Below are 21,701 nucleotides of genomic sequence, written 5' to 3' on the forward strand. Positions count from 1 at the left end.
CACGCACTGGGCTGGAAAAGTGCATCAAGATGTGGCCTGCACCAGTGCTTCTGCTCGTCCAGTCGGCTCTGCTGATTCAAGGTGAGACAAAGACTCTTTTGAGTCGTCCCTAAAGGGAAAGTGTTGATGTAATCATCGCCGTCTCCTTTCAGGATCTTCCGCCCAGGATTCTCAGATCCAGACGGACAAAATCAAGTATGTCAGTCTTGGTGGGACGGTGACCATCAGCGCCAAAGGGAACTCAAACACTGGTGCTGCTCTCAGTTGGTACCAAGTGAAACCTGGACAGGTTCCTAAACTTCTGATCTATGCTGCATCAAGTCGCTTTACTGGAACACCACCTCGATTCAGTGGCACACGATCTGGCTCTGACTACACTCTGACTATCACTGGTGTTCAGGCAGAAGATGTCGCTGATTACTACTGTTTTGCCTTTTTTGACGTTGGAAGGTATACACGGTGATTGAGAGCTGTACAAAAACCTCCTCTGGTTTGAGGGAAGTGAAAGTGGAAGATGATGATGACTGGTCCACTGAACAAAGATCACCAAGCAGAACCAGCGTCAATCTGAACAAGTTGATTGACTTGTAAGAAAAAGTTGAAATGAGGGAAGAAGAAGTCACACTAACACTCAGGGCCGGCCCGTCCCGTAAACACTTCATGCCAAAGTTTTCCAAGCCAAGGACCCCCAAACTGAAATAAAGATGGAGTGAGGACCCCCAACTAACACATCTTGTATAAAATTGGGTTTTATATTGAATTGGTCATTAAAGTAGCTGTAGCTCTTACTCCTAAACTTTACATAAATTAACTCCAGAACACAGAACACATGGATTAATTAATACATTAAACTGATTATTGGCTAGGATAGGCTCCAGCCCCCCGCGACCCCTCGAGGGACAAGGGTTGGAAAATGGATATGTGGATGATTATTGCTAATATGTATTTAAATACATTCACATTTGTGAAAATTATAAATTTATACAATTATTTATGAAAAGTATACATCTAAAAAATAGTCTATATTGCCAAAAATGTTACGACCCTCCCAGCCTCCGCGAACCCCTTGGTGAAGACCAATGCTCTTTGTGGTTGTTTAGGGCCACACATCATTGATAAAAAGGAATTATTAACTATAATTTAAACTATAGTTTGAAGTCCCAATCCAGAAATATGAATGTGCTTCAGCATTTGTCCTGTTTTGTTGTGATACAGTACATTTGAAAATGCATGGATAACAATAATATTCTATTTGAATTGAGCACAGTGTGTTCAAAGTCTGACACAGATATGATAGGAAAAGGGAAAAACTGGAGCACATTTTGGGGATTTTCCTGCTCTCTCCAAAAAAACTATTTATTTTCTTCACTTTCAGGCAACAAAGCTTATTGACAGTAAATGTCCATAAATGACAATATTGTGTAAGTTCACTGATTTAAAGAGTCCAATACAAACTAAAAGATAAATTAAAGACTTAAATTAAGTGTTTGCACTTAATTTATTGATTAGAGCATGTACTAAGTAGGTTAATGTGTGTCTTTATTACGAAAGCTTTTATTTGACACTGAATTTATGTAACTGAATTTTTTTGTTTGAATTTTGTGAACTTCATTTTTTTTACCTGACAATTCAATTAAACTTTCATTTCATTTTCAATCAATCAATCAATCAATCAACCAATCAATCAATCAATAAATCAGTCAAGGTGTATTTGTATAGCACATTACAACACCACAATGGTGCCCAAGGTGCTTTACAAGACAAACAAGTTAAAAGCAAGTAAAAACAGGGAAAACGTAAATAATTAAAGCTGCAAGCAGCGTTGGTTGGGCCCGCATATTTGGCTGGTGCTAGTCTTAAGTGTCCCAATACTTTTGTCAAATTGTAGGCCAAAGTGTCCCCATGCTTTTGTCAAGCTCTTGACAAGATGGCGGCGCCCTGATGGCAGCGGCTTGCAGACGCTCTTGGAAGTGTAGAGCGATTTGGCAAAAATACCCGTCAATTCTGTCTATTTCATGGCTGGCTCACAGCGTGGACACTTCGTGATCAGATACGACCGACAGACGATTCTGGATGTGGATAGATCGGGCCGTTATAGGCTGAAAGATGCGGGTACTTTCGACCTCCTCGCTAGCATCGGGATTCTTCGCTGGCTACATCCAGCGGCCTCTAAAGCAGCGGAGTTAAGTGCCAGCGAGGACCGTCAACGGAAGACACGTAAGCGGTGTGAGCGGAAGCAGAAGCGGGGATGCCGAGCGGGGCTAACAACAAAGCGAAAGGCTAATCCTCAAAGAAGCGCTAGTCCGGGTGAGAAGTTAGTTAAAATAGAACTAGCCAGCGCCAGGCTGGATAATACCTGCACACATAGCAACTATTTTAGAACAATACACAACTCAAAAAATGTTTTTTCTGTGTCAGAAGTAGACATGCACTCTACTGAGGTGGCAAGTTATGATGCGTTCGGTTTATCACAACATCAAGCAAACAATCGGAAAATTCCCGTCATATCAATTCCTAGATATGGTCGAAATTATTTAAATTGCACTACACATAATAAACACAACATTATTAATATTGCTACTACGGATAATTTCAACAAAAACTCCTCAAAACAGCCCACTACCTATAATATGGGCTTCTTAAACATAAGATCATTATCTTCCAAAACGTTATTAGTTAATGAGGTCATTAGAGACAATAATCTTGATGTTATTGGTCTCGCCGAGACCTGGCTCAAACCAGACGATTTCTTTGCGCTGGGTGAGGCGTCTCCTCCTGGCTATGCGGGAGCGCATATTGCCCGTCCCATTAAAAGGGGTGGGGGAGTTGCACTCATCCACAATAAAAACTTTAATCTTACCCCGAACCTAAATAATAAATATAACTCGTTTGAGATGCTTACTATGAGGTTTGTCACACCGCTGCCTCTCCACCTGGCTGTTATCTACCGCCCCCCAGGACCCAATTCGGACTTCATCAGTGAATTTTCAGAGTTCGTTGCTGATTTAGTGACGCACGCCGACAATATAATCATAATGGGGGACTTTAATATCCATATGAATACCCCATCGGACCCTCAGTGCATGGCGCTCCAGACTATAATTGATAGCTGTGGTCTTACACAAATAATAAATGAACCTACGCATCGCAACGGAAATACGATAGATCTAGTGCTGGTCAGGGGTGTCACCACCTCCAAAGTTACGATACTCCCGTATACTGAAGTAATGTCCGATCATTACCTTATAAAATTCGAAGTTCTGACTCATTGTCAACAAACTAATAATAATAACTACTATAGCAGCCGCAACATTAATGCTGCCACAACGATGACTCTTGCTGGCCTACTGCCTTCGGTAATGGCACCATTCCCAAATTATGTCGGCTCTATTGATAACCTCACTAACAACTTTAACGACGCCCTGCGCGACACCATTGATAGTATAGCACCGCTAAAGCTTAAAAGAGCCCCTAAAAGGCGCACCCCATGGTTTACAGAAGAAACTAGAGCCCATAAATTATCATGTAGAAAGCTGGAACGCAAATGGCACGCTACTAAACTTGAGGTTTTCCATCAAGCATGGAGTGATAGTTTAATAACTTATAAACACATGCTTACCCTAGCTAAAGCTAAATATTACTCAAATCTCATCCACCTCAACAAAAATGATCCGAAATTTTTGTTTAGTACAGTAGCATTGCTAACCCAACAAGGGACTCCTCCCAGTAGCTCCACCCACTCAGGCGTGTCTTAATGAAATTAAACAATGGATGTCCGCTAACTTCTTGCAACTCAACACTAAGAAAACGGAAATGCTGATTATCGGTCCTGCTAAACACCGACATTTATTTGATAATACCACCTTAACATTTGACAACCAAACAATTACACAAAGCGACTCAGTAAAGAATCTGGGTATTATCTTCGACCCAACTCTCTCCTTTGAGTCACACATTAAGAGTGTTACTAAAACGGCCTTCTTTCATCTCCGTAATATCGCTAAAATTCGTTCCATTTTGTCCACTAGCGACGCTGAGATCATTATTCATGCGTTCGTTACGTCTCGTCTCGATTACTGTAACGTATTATTTTCGGGTCTCCCTATGTCTAGCATTAAAAGACTACAATTGGTACAAAATGCGGCTGCTAGACTTTTGACAAGAACAAGAAAGTTTGATCATATTACGCCTATACTGGCTCACCTGCACTGGCTTCCTGTGCACTTAAGATGCGACTTTAAGGTTTTACTACTTACGTATAAAATACTACACGGTCTAGCTCCAGCCTATCTTGCCGATTGTATTGTACCATATGTCCCGGCAAGAAATCTGCGTTCAAAGAACTCCGGCTTATTAGTGATTCCCAGAGCCCAAAAAAAGTCTGCGGGCTGTAGAGCGTTTTCTATTCGGGCTCCAGCACTATGGAATGCCCTCCCGGTAACAGTTAGAGATGCTACCTCAGTAGAAACATTTAAGTCCCATCTCAAAACTCATTTGTATACTCTAGCCTTTGAATAGCCCCCCTTTTTTAGACCAGTTGATCTGCCGTTTCTTTTCTTTTCTCCTCTGCTCCCCCCTATCCCTTGTGGAAGGGGAGACACACAGATCCGGTGGCCATGGATGGGGTGCTGGCTGTCCGTGGTCGGGACCCGGGGTGGACCGCTCGCCTGTATATCGGTTGGGAACATCTCTGCGCTGCTGACCCGTCTCCGCTCGGGATGGTTTCCTGCTGACCCCACTGTGGACTGGACTCTTACTGTTATGCTGGATCCACTATGGACTGGACTCTCACAATATTATGTTAGACCCACTCGACATCCATTGCATTTGGTCTCCCTAGAGGGGGGGGGGTTACCCACATATGCGGTCCTCTCCAAGGTTTCTCATAGTCATTCACATCGACGTCCCACTGGGGTGAGTTTTTCCTTGCCCTTATGTGGGCTATACCGAGGATGTCGTTGTGGCTTGTGTAGCCCTTTGAGACACTTGTGATTTAGAGCTATATAAATAAACATTGATTGATTGATTGATTGATTGAAGTTTTAGTCCTAAGTGTCCCAATACTTTTGTCCAGTATACGTGTCCCAAAACTTTTGTCCAGTGTTAGTTCTAAGTGACCCAATACTTTTGTCCAGTTGTAGTCCTAAGTGTCCCAATACTTTTGTCCAGTGTAAGCGTCCCAATACTTTTGTCCAGTGGTAGTCCTAAGTGTCCCAATACTTTTGTCAAGTGGTAGTCCTAAGTGTCCCAATACTTTTGTCAAGTTTTAGTCCCAAGTGTCCCAATACTTTTGTCTACTTTTAATCCGAAGTGTTCCAATACTTTTGTCCAGTTTTAGTCCTAAGTGTCCCAATAATTTTGTCCAGTTTTCGTCCTAAGTGTCCCAATACGTTTGTCAAGTGTTAGTCCCAAGTGTCCCAATACTTTTGTCCAGTTTACGTCCCAAGTGTCCCAATACTTTTGTCCAGTTTTAGTCCTAAGTGTCCCAATACTTTTGTCCCGTGGTAGTCCTAAGTTTCCCAATACTTATGTCAAGTTTTAGTCCTAAGTGTCCCAATACTTATGTCCCGTGGTAGTCCTAAGTGTCCCAATACTTTTGTACAGTTTAAGTCCTAAGTGTCCCAAAACTTTTGTCAAGTTTTAGTCCTAAGTGTCCCAATACTTTTGTCCAGTTGTAGTCCTAAGTGTCCCAATATTGTTGTCGAGTGTAAGCGTCCCAAAACCTATGTTCAGTGGCAGTCCTAAGTGTCCCAATACTTTTGTCAAGTTTTAGTCCCAAGTGGCCCAATACTTTTGTCAAGTTTTAGTCCTAAGTGTCCCAATACTTTTGTCCAGTTTTAGTCCTAAGTGTCCCAAAACTTTTGTCCAGTTTTAGTCGTAAGTGTCCCAATACTTTTGTCAAGTTGTAGTCCTAAGTGTCCCAATACTTTTGTCCAGTGTAAGTGTCCCAATACTTTTGTCCAGTGTAAGTGTCCCAATACTTTTGTCCAGTGTTGTGGAGTGTATCCTGTCCTTGGTGCTTGCAGAGATGTGTGTACAGATGAGTGCACGGTCCTGGTTGGGTGGCCAACAGTTCAAATATCAGCCAAGTATGCTGGGGCCAGGCCATTAATGGCCTTAAAAACCAACCCGATTTTGAAATGTATTCTAAAACAGGACTTCTTCACCTTTTGGACCTCGGGGCCCAGGGCCCACTCACATATTAATACTGAATTAGTAATATTATTCTTGATTTTAGTCATATTCAATAATTATATGTAACCTACTTACAGTTTACCACCTTGCCAAATGATAGGAAAGCATGTGTTAATTACAAAGATCATTATCAAGGCTTAGGTCAGGCTGATTACGGAGATAAATACTAATCAAATATACTGCAGTAGAAGGGACTCATAAAAACTGATGACAAGTATGTTTACATACAATTAAGCAGTGCAAAAATAAATACCTTATAATTTAATAGATAATAATAATAGATGTTTTTCTTGTTTACAACGGAGCCTTTGAGAGCCGTGCTATTTCCCTTAGAAGCCCTTAAAAAACATCCAAACACCTCCATTGAGGTTTTATACACATGATGTAAGTATATATGTAATGTAGCAACAGGCACGTTTATAATAACATTTAATGTTTACTCATTTTCATCATTTTAAGCAGACAAATTAATTTCACAAACGCATCACAATGTTGGCTTTTTCTTTCTTCCCCACTGATTATTACTCACTGCAGACTTTATGAGAGCCAACAAACATAATAAAACATCACTTACTGTACAATGTCTGCTGTCATTACAGTTGCTGACTGCTCGGATGTTCATATATCCTCATTTGGGTGAAGAATGACTCACTTGTCGGAATACCTCCTCAGACGTCTTCTGTCCAGGTGAGATGCATGATTTATGATCGACAATAAACTTCCAGGGAGCAGGGAAGCGAGGAAGCAGCAGACCATTCCATGATGTAAACATAGTCACACACGGTAGTGATCACGGCGCCGCTATGAATGGTTCGTCTGCGTTAGCACTTATAATAACAATATCAGCTGGGACAATACCTAACCTGAAGCAGCTGTTTATAGGAGAACAAGGCTGGCATACATGGTGTCCATGACCTCCTTCCTTATTCTGGCAGGTATAATGTCGAGAGGACAGCTAGTGGGGTTTAATTGATTTCTGAAAAGGAGAAATAAAAAATGAATTCCAAGTTCAAAAATATGTTGTAGGGGGGCCAAGCAGGGCAGTAGTTGGAACCTTTGGGATGCATGCCTGACAGACTGGACCTTATTAATGAAGAACTGTTGAAATGCATCACATGTGTGCTCAGATACGTCATTAAAACAGCAGTTATGGGGTTAATACCACAATTGGTATGCTAAATAAAATTCTGGGGTGATGGCTATTGCTGGTGATGATGTTACATTTAGTTCTTTTACTTCATTTGCTGGAAGTAGTCTTGAGTTTCTAAGCAATGAAAATTTCTCCACTGAGTTTTTAAACACTGAATTTTAACAAACTGAATTTTTAAACACACAGATTTGCTCAAACATTTGTTTTTATGAAATTCTCATCATAATTTTATGGGGGAAAAAAATCAGTCCACACTTGGTAATAAAGACACAAATGAACCTCCATAGTCAACCAGTCATTGAAATATTTAATCATGTTTCACATTTTGTCAAGGACTGAATTTGTTTGTATGATCTTCAAAATGATGAATGAATGTCACTCTATGTGAAGTGAATCTGTGGAATATTCTATTGGGAGCCAGCGTCCTCTGCAGTGGACATTTGCTTGCGCTCTATTTCTTTTGTCACCGTTACACATTTTAGGGGGAAAACAAACGTCCACTGCAGAGGACGCTGGCTCTCATGAGGATATGAGTTTCACTTTATTTTTAATATTTTAAACATTTTCATAATTTGTAATACATTTTTATCACCATTTTATTTCATTAATTGCTTCATTTTTTTTCTCAATTTAATTTTCATGACCATTTGTTAATACAATTTAAAAAAATATATAATTCATTAAAATAGTTGTTAGTTTGTTTTTGCAAATTCAAAGTTTTTCTTTATATTTATTATATTTAATGTACTCATATGTTAATTTCTTTATATATTTGTATGACCATTTTATTTCCTTGATAGTTTTTTTTTCTCTATTTAATTTTCATGACAATTTGTTAATACAATTCTAAAAAAAATAGCTTATCGTTCATTAAAATTGCTGTTAATTTGTTTTAGCAAATCAAAAGTTGTTCTTTAAATGTATTATTTTTAATTTACTCATTTATTATTTTTTTTATACATTTTTATGAGCATTGTCACAGCACTTTGAGATGTGCTTCACAGGTCAAGTCAGTTCCAAATAAAAGCTAAGATGAAATATTATGAATGTAAAAACAAAGTGTAGTTGAATGTGCTTCTAATGGTCATAGTGAGGTGTGAGTGGGTTCATTTGAGGTCCTGAGAGAAAAAGGCGCTGACTCATCATGACCGTGGACATTTTATTGAACAATGCTTAAATGTTGAGGTTCTGCGCCAAGTTCTCCGGCATCAAGCAGTAAGAAACAGGAAGCAATAAAAACAAGAACGGGTGTTTCAGCTTCTACTCTGAGCAACGGCCCGGGTCCATCAGGGTTTGGGTCACGGGGTTCTGACCCTGCATGGTGGCCTCGCAGCTCACCGAGCCGGCCGTTCTCCAGTCGTCGGAGGGGAGGCTCAGGGTGCTGGTCCAGCTGTAGCGGCCGTCGCCGGTGGCCTCGTCCGAGCTGTGTGACACCCCCGAGGTGCTGCTGCTGCCCCCCACCTTCCAGCCCAGGGTCCAGGCCTGAGGCGAGCCTCCGCTGGCCACGCACACCGCCGTGGCACTGCCAGTCTGCAGCTGCTCTTTGGAGGGGGGGAAGATGGTCAGCGTGGGGGGCCGCACCTCACTCACTAGGAGGGGGGAGGGGGAGGAGAGAGTTAATATGTCACACTTTAAAGCTGTCAATCAACATGACAACACCTCCTGCTAGTGCAAAGATGAGTGAGGAGACTCCGACTGACACATTTATCTTCCAAATAAACTTGAAATAAAACTGTCAGAAAGTTTTGTGTAAATAAATGAGGTGCGTTTAAGTCAAAAATGTCAAAAAAATGTTCCTGTTTGACATTCTGACATTAAAACTGCATTTGTGTTGAAATATTGGACTCTTTTTTAATAGTTTATTTTAACTATGCAAGGGAGTATTTTACTGTGATTAATCACGAATAATCCAAATTTGAAAGTGAGAATAATCTTAATTAAATAATAATCATTTTGACAGCACTAATAAAAATATAATTTATTAGCATATTGGATTAGAGCAGGGGTGTCAAACTCATTTTAGTCCGGGGGCCACATGGAGAAAAATCTACTCCCAAGTGGGCTGGACTGGTAAAACAAAAAAAATAAATAAAGACAGCTTCAGATTATTTTCTTTGTTTTAAAATAGAACAAGCACATTCTGGAAATGTACGAATCGTAATGTTGTTGCGGGTTTTTTTTACACTTACATGTTGCAGTTAATAGTATTCTATCTTTATTTGTTATTTATACTTTCTGAATAAATGATGTGATAATGTTCATCAGTCAACTCGTTGGTGTTAATTTTCAATTTATTAAGATGAAAAAATATCAAAAATAAAATTACAAGATTTTGTTTATGTAGTTTGATCATTTTCCTCAACTTGTGCACTAACATGTGTTTTTTTTTTTTACATTTGTAGCATCATCTCCAAATGTTGCTTTTGTGACATCTAGTGGACACATTTAGAACAGCAGTTTCTTTCATTCAACAATTTCTGCTCATTTTTATACTTAGCAAACTCATCCCGCGGGCCGGATAAAGCCTTACGTTTGACACCCCTGCATTAGATTAATCTTTTTTTAGATTAAAAAGTATTAAAAAAACGCATCCTTTGATTTTTCAGCATGTGGCACTCGCTGACTTGCAAACACAAATAAAACAATTATTTAATTTTATATTTATTTGATTTATTTTGTCTTATCTTTAAGATTTGTTTGAATATTTTTATACTTTTTTCCTCCTTCCTTTATCTCCCTTCTTTACATAATCCATCTTTCTATTGTTACAAAAGCTATTAGTAGCACACAGAAGGAGAAGGATGAAATAAGCTGGGCTTCTTCCTACTTCTTTTCGCCTGACGTGTTGAAATGTTTGATAATTATGTCAGGAAGAAATCACATGATGACATGAAATAGACAACAATCACATGATAGTCACCATGACAACCAGACTCATATTGTTAGCTGCTCCTAGATTGACATCACATTCTAATTCTAAATTCCACACAATAAAATCCTGCTTTTGTCACACAGAGTGAAAAACAAGGACACATCTGGTACTCACAGCCGATGACCAGTTTGGTCCCTTCGCCGAAACTCCACCACAGTGATGCAAGGTTGTGAGACGCTCGTACAAAAACCTCCTTTGATTTGAGGGAAGTGAAAGTGGAAGATGATGATGACTGGTCCACTGAACAAAGATCACCAAGCAGAACCAGCGTTTTGTTGTGATACAGTACATTTGAAAATGCATGGATAACAATAATATTCTATTTGAATTGAGCACAGTGTGTTCAAAGTCTGACACAGATATGATAGGAAAAGGGAAAAACTGGAGCACATTTTGGGGATTTTTCTGCCCCCCCCCAAATCTCTTCATTTTCTTTACTTTCAGGCAACAAAGCTGTGAGAATAATTGCATCTAAGTTATCACAAAACTTTGTGTTGCCATGAGTTCCTGGCGAGCAGACAAAAGCTGTCTTTGATCTTACAAAGCAAAAGGCTTGTAAAACTCCACTGTGTAGAATGGGAAGCGACATGAAGGTGCGTGTTTCTTTACTCTAATGTAATCCACAGTAAGATCTTGTCTTGACCCGAGATCTACAAAGACGAGAGGAAGCAGGACCTGACGCAAGCTCCAGGCATCTTTTCTTTGAACTGTTTTGTGGCCAAGGGGGACGGCTGTTTACGACCCCCTCCCCTTAGAAACAGCTGTTGCCATGTAATCAGGGAAAGTCCAAATAAAAGAGGAGGCGTGCAAGCTTTCGTCAGAGCGTGGGACGCCTTTCTCCTCGTTGAGCTAAATTGAATCCTGTCTCTGTTTAAGTCCTTGCTTCTTTGTCTGTTTAATAGATGTCATCGGTGTTTGAACCTGACAAAAGCTATTGACAGTGTAGCAGCGAACAGCTGTCTCGTCAGCTGATGCACGAGCTCGCAACCGTGGCTGCTTGGCAACCAACCAAACCCCACTTAATAAAATTATATTTTATCTTAGAGCACATCCGCATCCCTATTCACCTAGGCAACCCCAGGAAATGTATATAATTCGGCCTTATTTCGGCCAGTCGGTTTATATGATCAGCGCCGATCAGTTTACGTTCACGCGCAGGTATAATGCGGCGCGCTCCCGTCTCATCTGCTGGTGCGCAAGCCCGGTAATTAGACAGCTGTGTCAAATCAAGGAGGACAAAAAGACGCCAGCGCAGAGTGGAAAAAGGTTTAGTTCATTACAGATAACCCAGAGTTGTGCCAAAAGTGTACCAAAACCAAAAGCTGAACGGACAGCCGCTAAAATTGCACTTTATTTCTCTTTGTGGGTGTGGCGCACCTGTTGCGCTGGTGAGATGGGGGGTGCGGGGGAGTTGTGTGCATGTAGCGTGCTTAGTCTGGAGGCTAAATACACACGGTGTTTTGTGTAACTGTTGTTTAGTAAGGAAGTGTTGATATTCTTTGCTTAGTTTGATAAATGTTGGAGCAGTTTGCTTCATCAGGAGGGTGAAGTCGCTCAACTTAAAGTGTTGGATTTAACTGTGTTGGATCATTGGCTGCTGGTGAGGGCATAGAAAAAGGGGCATTTTTCTACCAGTAGACAGCATTTAAGATTGAGTGTTTCACTGCTAAATTAATAATATATTTATATTGGATATGGATTTTAAATATGTATCTAAAATAGGTGGTTAATTGGTTAGGTATTTATGTATTTGCATATTGGGTTTTCTGTTGCATTTATCTATTGTGTTTCTGGGTTTAAATGTATTTTATATGTATCTTGGTGCATTTATATTGAGACAATTTGTTTAAAATCCGTGTTAACTTAAAGGGAAAATATTAGTCCATTTTCTTGCACTTGTTTAATAGTTAAGAATTTGATAGCCCAATTTTTAATTGTAAATTATGGGATTGATAATTGATTGATTTTTTACAGCATCTTAATTTTGTGGTGTTTTGTCCTTAAAGGTTTTTCACCTACTAAAGGCTACTAAAGACAGCTAAAGACAGCTAATGACAGCTAAAGAAGCTAAAGTCTACTAAAGTCTACTAACACTGCTAAAGACTGCTAAAAAGACTAAAGAAGAAAAAAGAAGCTGTTTCTTTGTTGGAAAAACTGTTGCAAACTAAAGGAAAATAAAAGGAAAAAAAGTAACTACGGTCTGGTCTTTTGAGTGAAATCCAGAAGCCACATTCAGCATTGGTACATCCCTTCAAGTGTGGGATAAGCACAGCGAAAAAAGGCAAAACACTTGACAGACAGTAAATGTCCATAAATGACAATATTGTGTAAATTCACTGATTTAAAGAGTTCAATTCAAACTATAAGATCAATTAAAGGCTTAAATTAAGTTTTTGCACTTCATTTGTTGAATAGAGCATGAACTAAGGAGGCTAATGTATGTCTTTATTACAAAAGCATTTATTTGACACTGAATTTATGTAACTGAATTTTTTTTGAAACGTTAGCATGCTAACGTTTTGCTCATTTTGCAACCGTTTACCCCAGTGTCATATAACTTGGTATATGACATATGCTAAGTGTTAGCATGCAAATATTAGCATTCTTGGCACCATCTTGAAAGTTAGCATAGCATACTTTTTTTTTTTTTTTTTTTTTTGTGTGTCCTGTCCAGCTTCTCAGGCAAATCATATAGTTGATGTAGATGCCCATGTCGGCTGTTCAGATTACTTTACAAAAGAGAAGTGTAGGATACTTCTCTTGTTGCCTTATTTGTATTTGACTTTATTAAATGTATTTATATTATCATTTAGTGCAGCCGGGCCGGAGCAGGAGGGGATAGAAAGAGAAAAAAAAAAGAAGACAGAGGGGGAAATTGTGGGGACAAGAGGGGGATTTGACAGAGAGACAAAAACAACAACAGCAAACAACAACAACAACAATAGAGCAACATCAGCAAATATGACATGTACAAATATGATGGTAAAAGTAATAGCAAATAAGCAGTTAGCGAAAAATAAAAAATAATACAGAAATGACAATGAGCATTATTACACTACAAATGGATCAATACAAATACCAATAGAAATAGCGCTATTGATAATGAACAATACCAATAATTTACCTTTATTATCAACAATACAGTTGTTTAAATGCAACAATACATATACGTAATGATAACTTGAGATACGAAAGAATGCAGAAAAATGGAGGGAGAGAAAGAGAAGCAACCTACATTAACCTTGTAGATTGTTATAGTCACAATAGGTTAAGCTTTGTCAGTGTGCCATGTGTTACACCCAGTTTACTCTAGGGCAACAACGTTAATATATGTTTGATGAAACGTGATTATGTGCATGAGTGTAAGTATGCATATGTACTTGTATACGTACAGAATGTGTATATGTGTTTGTACAGTGAATGTATATGTACAGAATGTGTATATGTGTTTGTACAATGAATGTATATGTACAGAATGTGTATATGTGTTTGTACAATGAATGTATATGTACAGAATGTGTATATGTGTTTGTACAGTGAATGTATATGTACAGAATGTGTATATGTGTTTGTACAGTGAAGTATGTGTATGTGTATGTTTGTATATTGAATGTGCGTGTGGATGTACGAACATTAGGTAGGTAAATATGTACTGTATTTGTGTATGTATGTGGGAGCGTAGGTACCTATGTACGTATGTGAGCATATGTGAATTTGCATGTACAATACATTCGACTCCCAGAGTGCGTGGGAGCCAGAGCACGGCCCCATCACCCCCGAGAGCCCAACCCACAAACAGGAGGCGTGGTGCCCAGGGAACCAGGGACCACCGCCCCCACGCAGCCAAGCCGGCCAGCGACAGGAACCCCAGAACCCGACCCACCGTACCGCCCACAAGGGCCAGCAGCAGGCCGCAGACAGACGCACCCGGCAGAGGACAGGGCACGAGAAAAGCAGGGGACAGCCAGACCCCAAGCCAGCGAGAGACCACACCCCACACGGGCAGAAAGGCGAGACGCCCCGCCCGAGGGACCCAGAGACTCCCCGCAACCGGACGGGAAGACCGCCCCCGCCCCACCGGCAACCGGGCCCCCACGAGCCCACCCCCCCACCCCCGGAGAGCGCGGCGAGGCCATCCCCCGGCCACCCCACCCAAATCGGCCGCCGCAGGACCACCCAGGCACAGGGCCACGGGAACCACCCACCCCACCCGCAGGGACCCCAACGATGGAGATGGAACAACCAGCAACCGCCCCGCCGAGACCCCCCCCCCGAGGGAGGGGAAGAATTAAAAAATAATATTAATAAAATATATATTAAAAAAATAAATAAAAATAAAATTAATTAATTAATTAAAAAAAAAGAATTAAAAGAAGATCACAGACATGCTGACAAACAAGGTCACTACCCCAGCAACTGGCCGACTCGCAGCACCTCGGAATACCTTGCAGCACCAAGCTACCACAATAGACGCAGGGACTAGGCCCAGCAGGCCCCAACCAAGACGGGCACCCGGAAGGGATGGACAGCGGGACCCAGGATCTCCAGACACGCAGTTCGGATGCAGTAGCCTGAGGCGTCGACCCCCGTCTGACAGGCAGGCCCAGAGCGTACCCCCAGAAATATACATACATATATACATACACATACACACATACATGTATACATACCCAAACATACACATATATACATATACATACACATATGTACACATACACATATATATACATACATACATACACACACATATACATACATATACACAGTTCGTCAGCCCCGACAGCCATCACGCGCGCACGCTGCCACCAGTCACAACATCAGCCACACCCCTGCACCAGACCCAGCAGCCACGGGCGCCCACACCACAAACAAACGGCAGCAGAAACAGCAGCCGCAATAACCCCAGACAGCCAGCACCAGCCAATCAAATCAAAGCGATAAAAAAAAAAACTGCGACCAGCAACCACACGCCACCAGGACCACGGAGACCAGCCGGCGCCAGCCCGCCAGTCAGCCCGAACGCCAACACGCAAACAAGAGACACCAACACCCCCCCCTAACCAAAAGGCCCCCCACCCCAACCCAAACCCGCACAAACACCCCACCGCCCAAACAACCGAGACACAGCATCCAGACCAGACACGGGGGCTGCGCCGCCACCACACCAAGTCACCAACAGAGACCCCACAGCGCAAGGTCGGGCCACACGGGCACGGACCCCACCCAACAGGAAGTGAGACCCGTGCGACGCCACACACAAATAAATAATAAGATTTAAAAAAAAAAAAAAATTAAAAAATAAAATAAAATAAAACTCCTCTCTGAGCTGCCACCTTAACGTGGTAGAGGAGTTTGCGTGTCCCAATGATCCTAGGAGCTATGTTGTCCGGGGGCTTTATGCCCCCTGGTAGGGTCTCCCAAGGCAAACTGGTCCTAGGTGAGGGATCAGACAAAGAGCAGCTCGAAGAGCTCGAAGATCTCTATGAGAAACACTGACAAGGAACCCAGATTTCCCTCGCCCGGACGCGGGTCACCGGGGCCCCCCTCTGGAGCCAGGCCCGGAGGTGGGGCACGATGGCGAGCGCCTGGTGGCCGGGCCTGCCCCCATGGGGCCCGGCCGGGCACAGCCCGAAGAGGCAACGTGGGTCCCCCCTCCAATGGGCTCACCACCCATAGCAGGGGTCATAGAGGTCGGGTGCGATGTGAGCTGGGCGGCAGCCGAAGGCAGGGCACTTGGCGGTCCGATCCTCGGCTACAGAAGCTAGCTCTTGGGACGTGGAACGTCACCTCGCTGGGGGGGAAGGAGCCTGAGCTAGTGCGCGAGGTGGAGAAGTTCCGGCTAGATATAGTCGGACTCACTTCGACGCACAGCAAGGGCTCTGGAACCAGTTCTCTCGAGAGGGGCTGGACTCTCTTCCACTCTGGCGTTGCCGGCAGTGAGAGGCGACGGGCTGGGGTGGCAATTCTTGTTTCCCCCCGGCTCAGAGCCTGCACATTGGAGTTCAACCCGGTGGACGAGAGGGTAGCTTCCCTCCGCCTTCGGGTGGGGGAACGGGTCCTGACTCTGGTTTGCGCTTATGCGCCAAACCGCAGCTCAGAGTACCCACCCTTTTTGGATTCACTCGAGGGAGTACTTGAGAGTGCGCCCCCGGGTGATTCCCTCGTTCTCCTGGGAGACTTCAATGCTCATGTTGGCAGCGACAGTGAAACCTGGAGAGGCGTGATTGGGAAGAATGGCCGCCCGGATCTGAATCCGAGTGGTGTTTTGTTATTGGACTTTTGTGCTCGTCACAGATTGTCAATAACAAACACCATGTTCAAACATAAGGGTGTCCATATGTGCACTTGGCACCAGGACACCCTAGGCCGCAGTTCCATGATCGACTTTGTAGTTGTGTCATCGGATTTGCGGCCTCATGTTTTGGACACTCGGGTGAAGAGAGGGGCGGAGCTTTCTACCGATCACCACCTGGTGGTGAGTTGGCTGCGATGGTGGGGGAGGATGCCGGACAGACCTGGCAGGCCCAAACGCATTGTGAGGGTTTGCTGGGAACGTCTGGCAGAGTCTCCTGTCAGAGAGAGTTTCAATTCCCACCTCCGGAAGAACTTTGAACATGTCACGAGGGAGGTGCTGGACATTGAGTCCGAATGGACCATGTTCCGCGCCTCTATTGTCGAGGCGGCTGATTGGAGCTGTGGCCGCAAGGTAGTTGGTGCTTGTCGTGGCGGTAATCCTAGAACCCGTTGGTGGAAACCGGCGGTGAGGGATGCCGTCAAGCTGAAGAAGGAGTCCTATCGGGTTCTTTTGGCTCATAGGACTCCTGAGGCAGCGGACAAGTACCGACAGGCCAAGCGGTGTGCGGCTTCAGCGGTCGCAGAGGCAAAAACTCGGACATGGGAGGAGTTCGGTGAGGCCATGGAAAACGACTTCCGGACGGCTTCGAAGCAATTCTGGTCCACCATCCGCCGCCTCAGGAAGGGGAAGCAGTGCACTATCAACACCGTGTATGGTGAGGATGGTGTTCTGCTGACCTCGACTGCGGATGTTGTGGATCGGTGGAGGGAATACTTCGAAGACCTCCTCAATCCCACCAACACGTCTTCCTATCAGGAAGCAGTGCCTGGGGAGTCTGTGGTGGGCTCTCCTATTTCTGGGGCTAAGGTTGCTGAGGTAGTTAAAAAGCTCCTCGGTGGCAAGGCCCCGGGGGTAGATGAGATCCGCCCGGAGTTCCTTAAGGCTCTGGATGCTGTGGGGCTGTCTTGGTTGACAAGACTCTGCAGCATCGCGTGGACATCGGGGGCGGTACCTCTGGATTGGCAGACCGGGGTGGTGGTTCCTCTCTTTAAGAAGGGGAACCGGAGGGTGTGTTCTAACTATCGTGGGATCACACTCCTCAGCCTTCCCGGTAAGGTCTATTCAGGTGTACTGGAGAGGAGGCTACGCCGGATAGTCGAACCTCGGATTCAGGAGGAACAGTGTGGTTTTCGTCCTGGTCGTGGAACTGTGGACCAGCTCTATACTCTCGGCAGGGTCCTTGAGGGTGCATGGGAGTTTGCCCAACCAGTCTACATGTGTTTTGTGGACTTGGAGAAGGCATTCGACCGTGTCCCTCGGTAAGTCCTGTGGGGAGTGCTCAGAGAGTACGGGGTATCGGACTGTCTGATTGTGGCAGTCCGCTCCCTGTATGATCAGTGCCAGAGCTTGGTCCGCATTGCCGGTAGTAAGTCGGACACGTTTCCAGTGAGGGTTGGACTCCGCCAAGGCTGCCCTTTGTCACCGATTCTGTTCATAACTTTTATGGACAGAATTTCTAGGCGCAGTCAAGGCGTTGAGGGGATCTGGTTTGGTGGCTGCAGGATTAGGTCTCTGCTTTTTGCAGATGATGTGGTCCTGATGGCTTCATCTGGCCAGGATCTTCAGCTCTCACTGGATCGGTTCGCAGCTGAGTGTGAAGCGACTGGAATGAGAATCAGCACCTCCAAGTCCGAGTCCATGGTTCTCGCCCGGAAAAGGGTGGAGTGCCATCTCCGGGTTGGGGAGGAGATCTTGCCCCAAGTGGAGGAGTTCAAGTACCTCGGAGTCTTGTTCACGAGTGGGGGAAGAGTGGATCGTGAGATCGACAGGCGGATCGGTGCGGCGTCTTCAGTAATGCGGACGCTGTATCGATCCGTTGTGGTGAAGAAGGAGCTGAGCCGTAAGGCAAAGCTCTCAATTTACCGGTCGATCTACGTTCCCATCCTCACCTGTGGTCATGAGCTTTGGGTTATGACCGAAAGGACAAGATCACGGGTACAAGCGGCCGAAATGAGTTTCCTCCGCCGGGTGGCGGGGCTCTCCCTTAGAGATAGGGTGAGAAGCTCTGCCATCCGGGAGGAGCTCAAAGTAAAGCCGCTGCTCCTCCACATCGAGAGGAGCCAGATGAGGTGGTTCGGGCATCTGGTCAGGATGCCACCCGAACGCCTCCCTAGGGAGGTGTTTAGGGCACGTCCCACCGGTAGGAGGCCGCGGGGAAGACCCAGGACACGTTGGGAAGACTATGTCTCCCGGCTGGCCTGGGAACGCCTCGGGGTCCCACAGGAAGAGCTGGACGAAGTGGCTGGGGAGAGGGAAGTCTGGGCTTCCCTGCTTAAGCTGCTGCCCCCGCGACCCGACCTCGGATAAGCGGAAGAAGATGGATGGATGGATGGATGAATAAAATAAAAATAAGTAAATAATAAAAATAAAAATAATAAATACATTAAAAATAAAAAATATATATAACAATAATAAATGAACAAAAGCCTGGCAGGCCACCAGACCGCAGTCCCCGCCGGCCGACGAGGCAATGAGGGGTGCGCCGAACCCCAAACCCCCATGCATGTGTACAAGGCCCCCAGAGTGTCTACTGTGTAGTTAAAATTAGGAGGTCAGCCGTTACAGCCGACCTCCAGTCCCTATTGATGTGTGTACTGTAGCGTGAGTGAGATATGTATGCTTGTGGGAACTAATAATGCGATTAAAATTGGGGGACATCAAGGTCATGGTGGGTCCCAACCAAGCCAAGCCCCCCAAATCCTAAGTGTCTAATATACAGCTAAGATTGAGGGATGGACGAGCAGGGGACAAGACAGGAGGACTGGAGCCCCATTGGAGGCATCCTCAACCCCCCGCCATGCCTCCCCGCAGGACAATCCCCAAAGTCCTATATATGTGTGACTGTGTGCGCTATAAGTAGGAGGAGTAGAGGGCCCGGACAACCCCCCAGTCCACGCGGCCGACAACCAGGAACTATGGCCCACACCAGACCACTTTAACGTGACGCCACGCGAGCCCTCCCCCCGCCAAACAAAGCCATCCCCCGCCAAACAAAGCCATCCCCCGCCCGCCCCAACCCAACCCTGCAGAGCCCATACCGGCAACCAAACGCAGAAAAACCACACAGCCCCCACGCCCAATGCAAACACCGCATCCCGGCCATCCACACAGCAACGTGCCCATACGAGTCCCGGCCAGGGGAAGGAGCCCCCCAACGGGGCAAGAAGCCAATGCATCCCGTCCGCCCGCCAGCCCCCAAACCAGCCGGCAAGCCAACGCCAGCCAGCCCCACAACCCCACAAGCGCACAGACACCAGCCACAGTCCCCCAACCACTCCAACCCAACACAGCGATGCCAACCGCTGGTATCACCGCAGCAACCATCACCACCACTGCCCGTCCGCAGCGTAAACACCCGCGGCCGTCGAAACCAAAACAAAAAAGCGACCGACCCCGTAAACCACAACAACGCACACCCCCGGCTACCACCGAGGCCACCAACCCACCTACCCCAACTCATCCACAGCCAGGCCAATTGAGCCACCGGACATCCACACCAATGCACACACCTACACATTCATATACACATACATATATGCATATACATACACATACACACATATACACACGCATGCATATACATATAAACATACACATCCACACATATATACACATTAATACACCCACGCACATATACATAAGCCCACATATACACAAACACATACATACACAACACACAAAAAAAAAAAAAAAAAAAAAAAAAATTTAATAAAATAAAAAATTTAAAAAAAAAATAGAAAGAAAATTTAAAAAAAATAAAATAAAATAAAAATAAACCTTTTAAATAAAATAAAATAAATAAAAATAAACAAGAGGCCTGGTCGCCAACAGTGCCCAACGCCACCAAACCCCGCAGCCCTTCCCGCACGTCCAGGCCCCCCCCGCCCACCACCCACCAGGCATCCCATCCGGCAAAAAGCCATAAGGGCCCAGCCCTGCGCCCACAGCCGGCATGCCACGGCACCTCAGCAGACCCGGCGCCGCGATCAGCAATGCACACCGGGGCAGCGACACATACATATGTACCTACATACATACACACAGATTTCACCATACATATATACAAACGTACACACACCCACATACACGCGTACCCATATATAATTTAACAGAATAAGTTAAATATATTAAATAGAAAAAAAGTTAGCATAGCATACTAACGGTAACATGCTAACATTTTAGGGTAGTTTTTTAGCAACTTTTATATGTTTTAACCTAAATATCATGATTTTTGATAATTGTATGCTAACCTATTTTATATTAGCATGCCAGTGTTAGCATGCTACCATTTTTGGCTAGCCTCCTTCGCTAATCTTGAGTGTTTGAACCTACAAATCATTATATTTGATACTCGGTGCCATCTTGGAGATATGCTAACATCTCTTATATTAGCATGCTAACATTAGTCTGAAGTCCAGACACAGTCTCGGTGCAATGCTGTCGGAGGCCCGATATCAATGCATCACTTCTGTATCAGCATATTTATTTTGGCTGGCAGGCGCCCTCTGGTGGGTAGATGTCACAGTTGCAGCCGGATCACTGTTAGGACAACAAATACACACTCAGTATGTTAACATGCACTAAAAAGCTCATTCTTGTCTTCATTTGGTTGAAAATAGTTTGGTTTTTTTTAAAAACATGTGAATACCTTATTTAGGTCAATAATGATTTTCATCAAACGGTCGAACCAATGGCATGATTAGAACTTTTATGGGGGCTAAAGATTTCCTAAAATATCCTTAAAACCCCCTCTATGGTTTGACATTGTTTTTTTTAAGTTATATTGTTGTTGTCTTCTTTACAAAAAAGTGCCAATAAAATCAAAATAAATCATTAGTCACATTATCATTATTCATTTAATGACTTAACTTTAATGAATGACTTATTTACAAAACATGTTCATGTATGGTTCGTAGTACATGAAATATGGAGGAGTTGAAAGTGGAGCGTCAATGAAGGGGTCTGAGGCAGATGTGCAACACAAACATGGACAGGAAGTGGTCCTGGCCACGCCTCCCTCTCACTTTCACAAAGACAGGTGCGCTCGGAGCTCATTTGCATGAGCGCTC

At 44.2% G+C, this 21,701-nt stretch overlaps 2 gene segments (V, D, J or C); one reads left to right on the forward strand and one right to left on the reverse strand.

Annotated features, from left to right (window-relative positions):
* Positions 1-24: 24 nt before the first annotated feature.
* On the forward strand, positions 25-698 carry LOC133611832 (Ig kappa chain V region 3547-like). The segment is given in 2 exon segments: positions 25-81; positions 153-698. Coding segments are annotated over 2 exon segments (363 nt in total).
* Positions 699-8,490: 7,792 nt separating this feature from the next.
* Positions 8,491-21,693, reverse strand: LOC133611198 (Ig lambda-3 chain C region-like). The segment is given in 3 exon segments: positions 8,491-8,982; positions 10,392-10,517; positions 21,657-21,693. Coding segments are annotated over 3 exon segments (540 nt in total).
* Positions 21,694-21,701: the final 8 nt, after the last annotated feature.

The sequence above is a fragment of the Nerophis lumbriciformis genome, linkage group LG08, assembly GCF_033978685.3.
Source record: "Nerophis lumbriciformis linkage group LG08, RoL_Nlum_v2.1, whole genome shotgun sequence".
Taxonomy (NCBI): Eukaryota; Metazoa; Chordata; class Actinopteri; order Syngnathiformes; family Syngnathidae; genus Nerophis; species Nerophis lumbriciformis.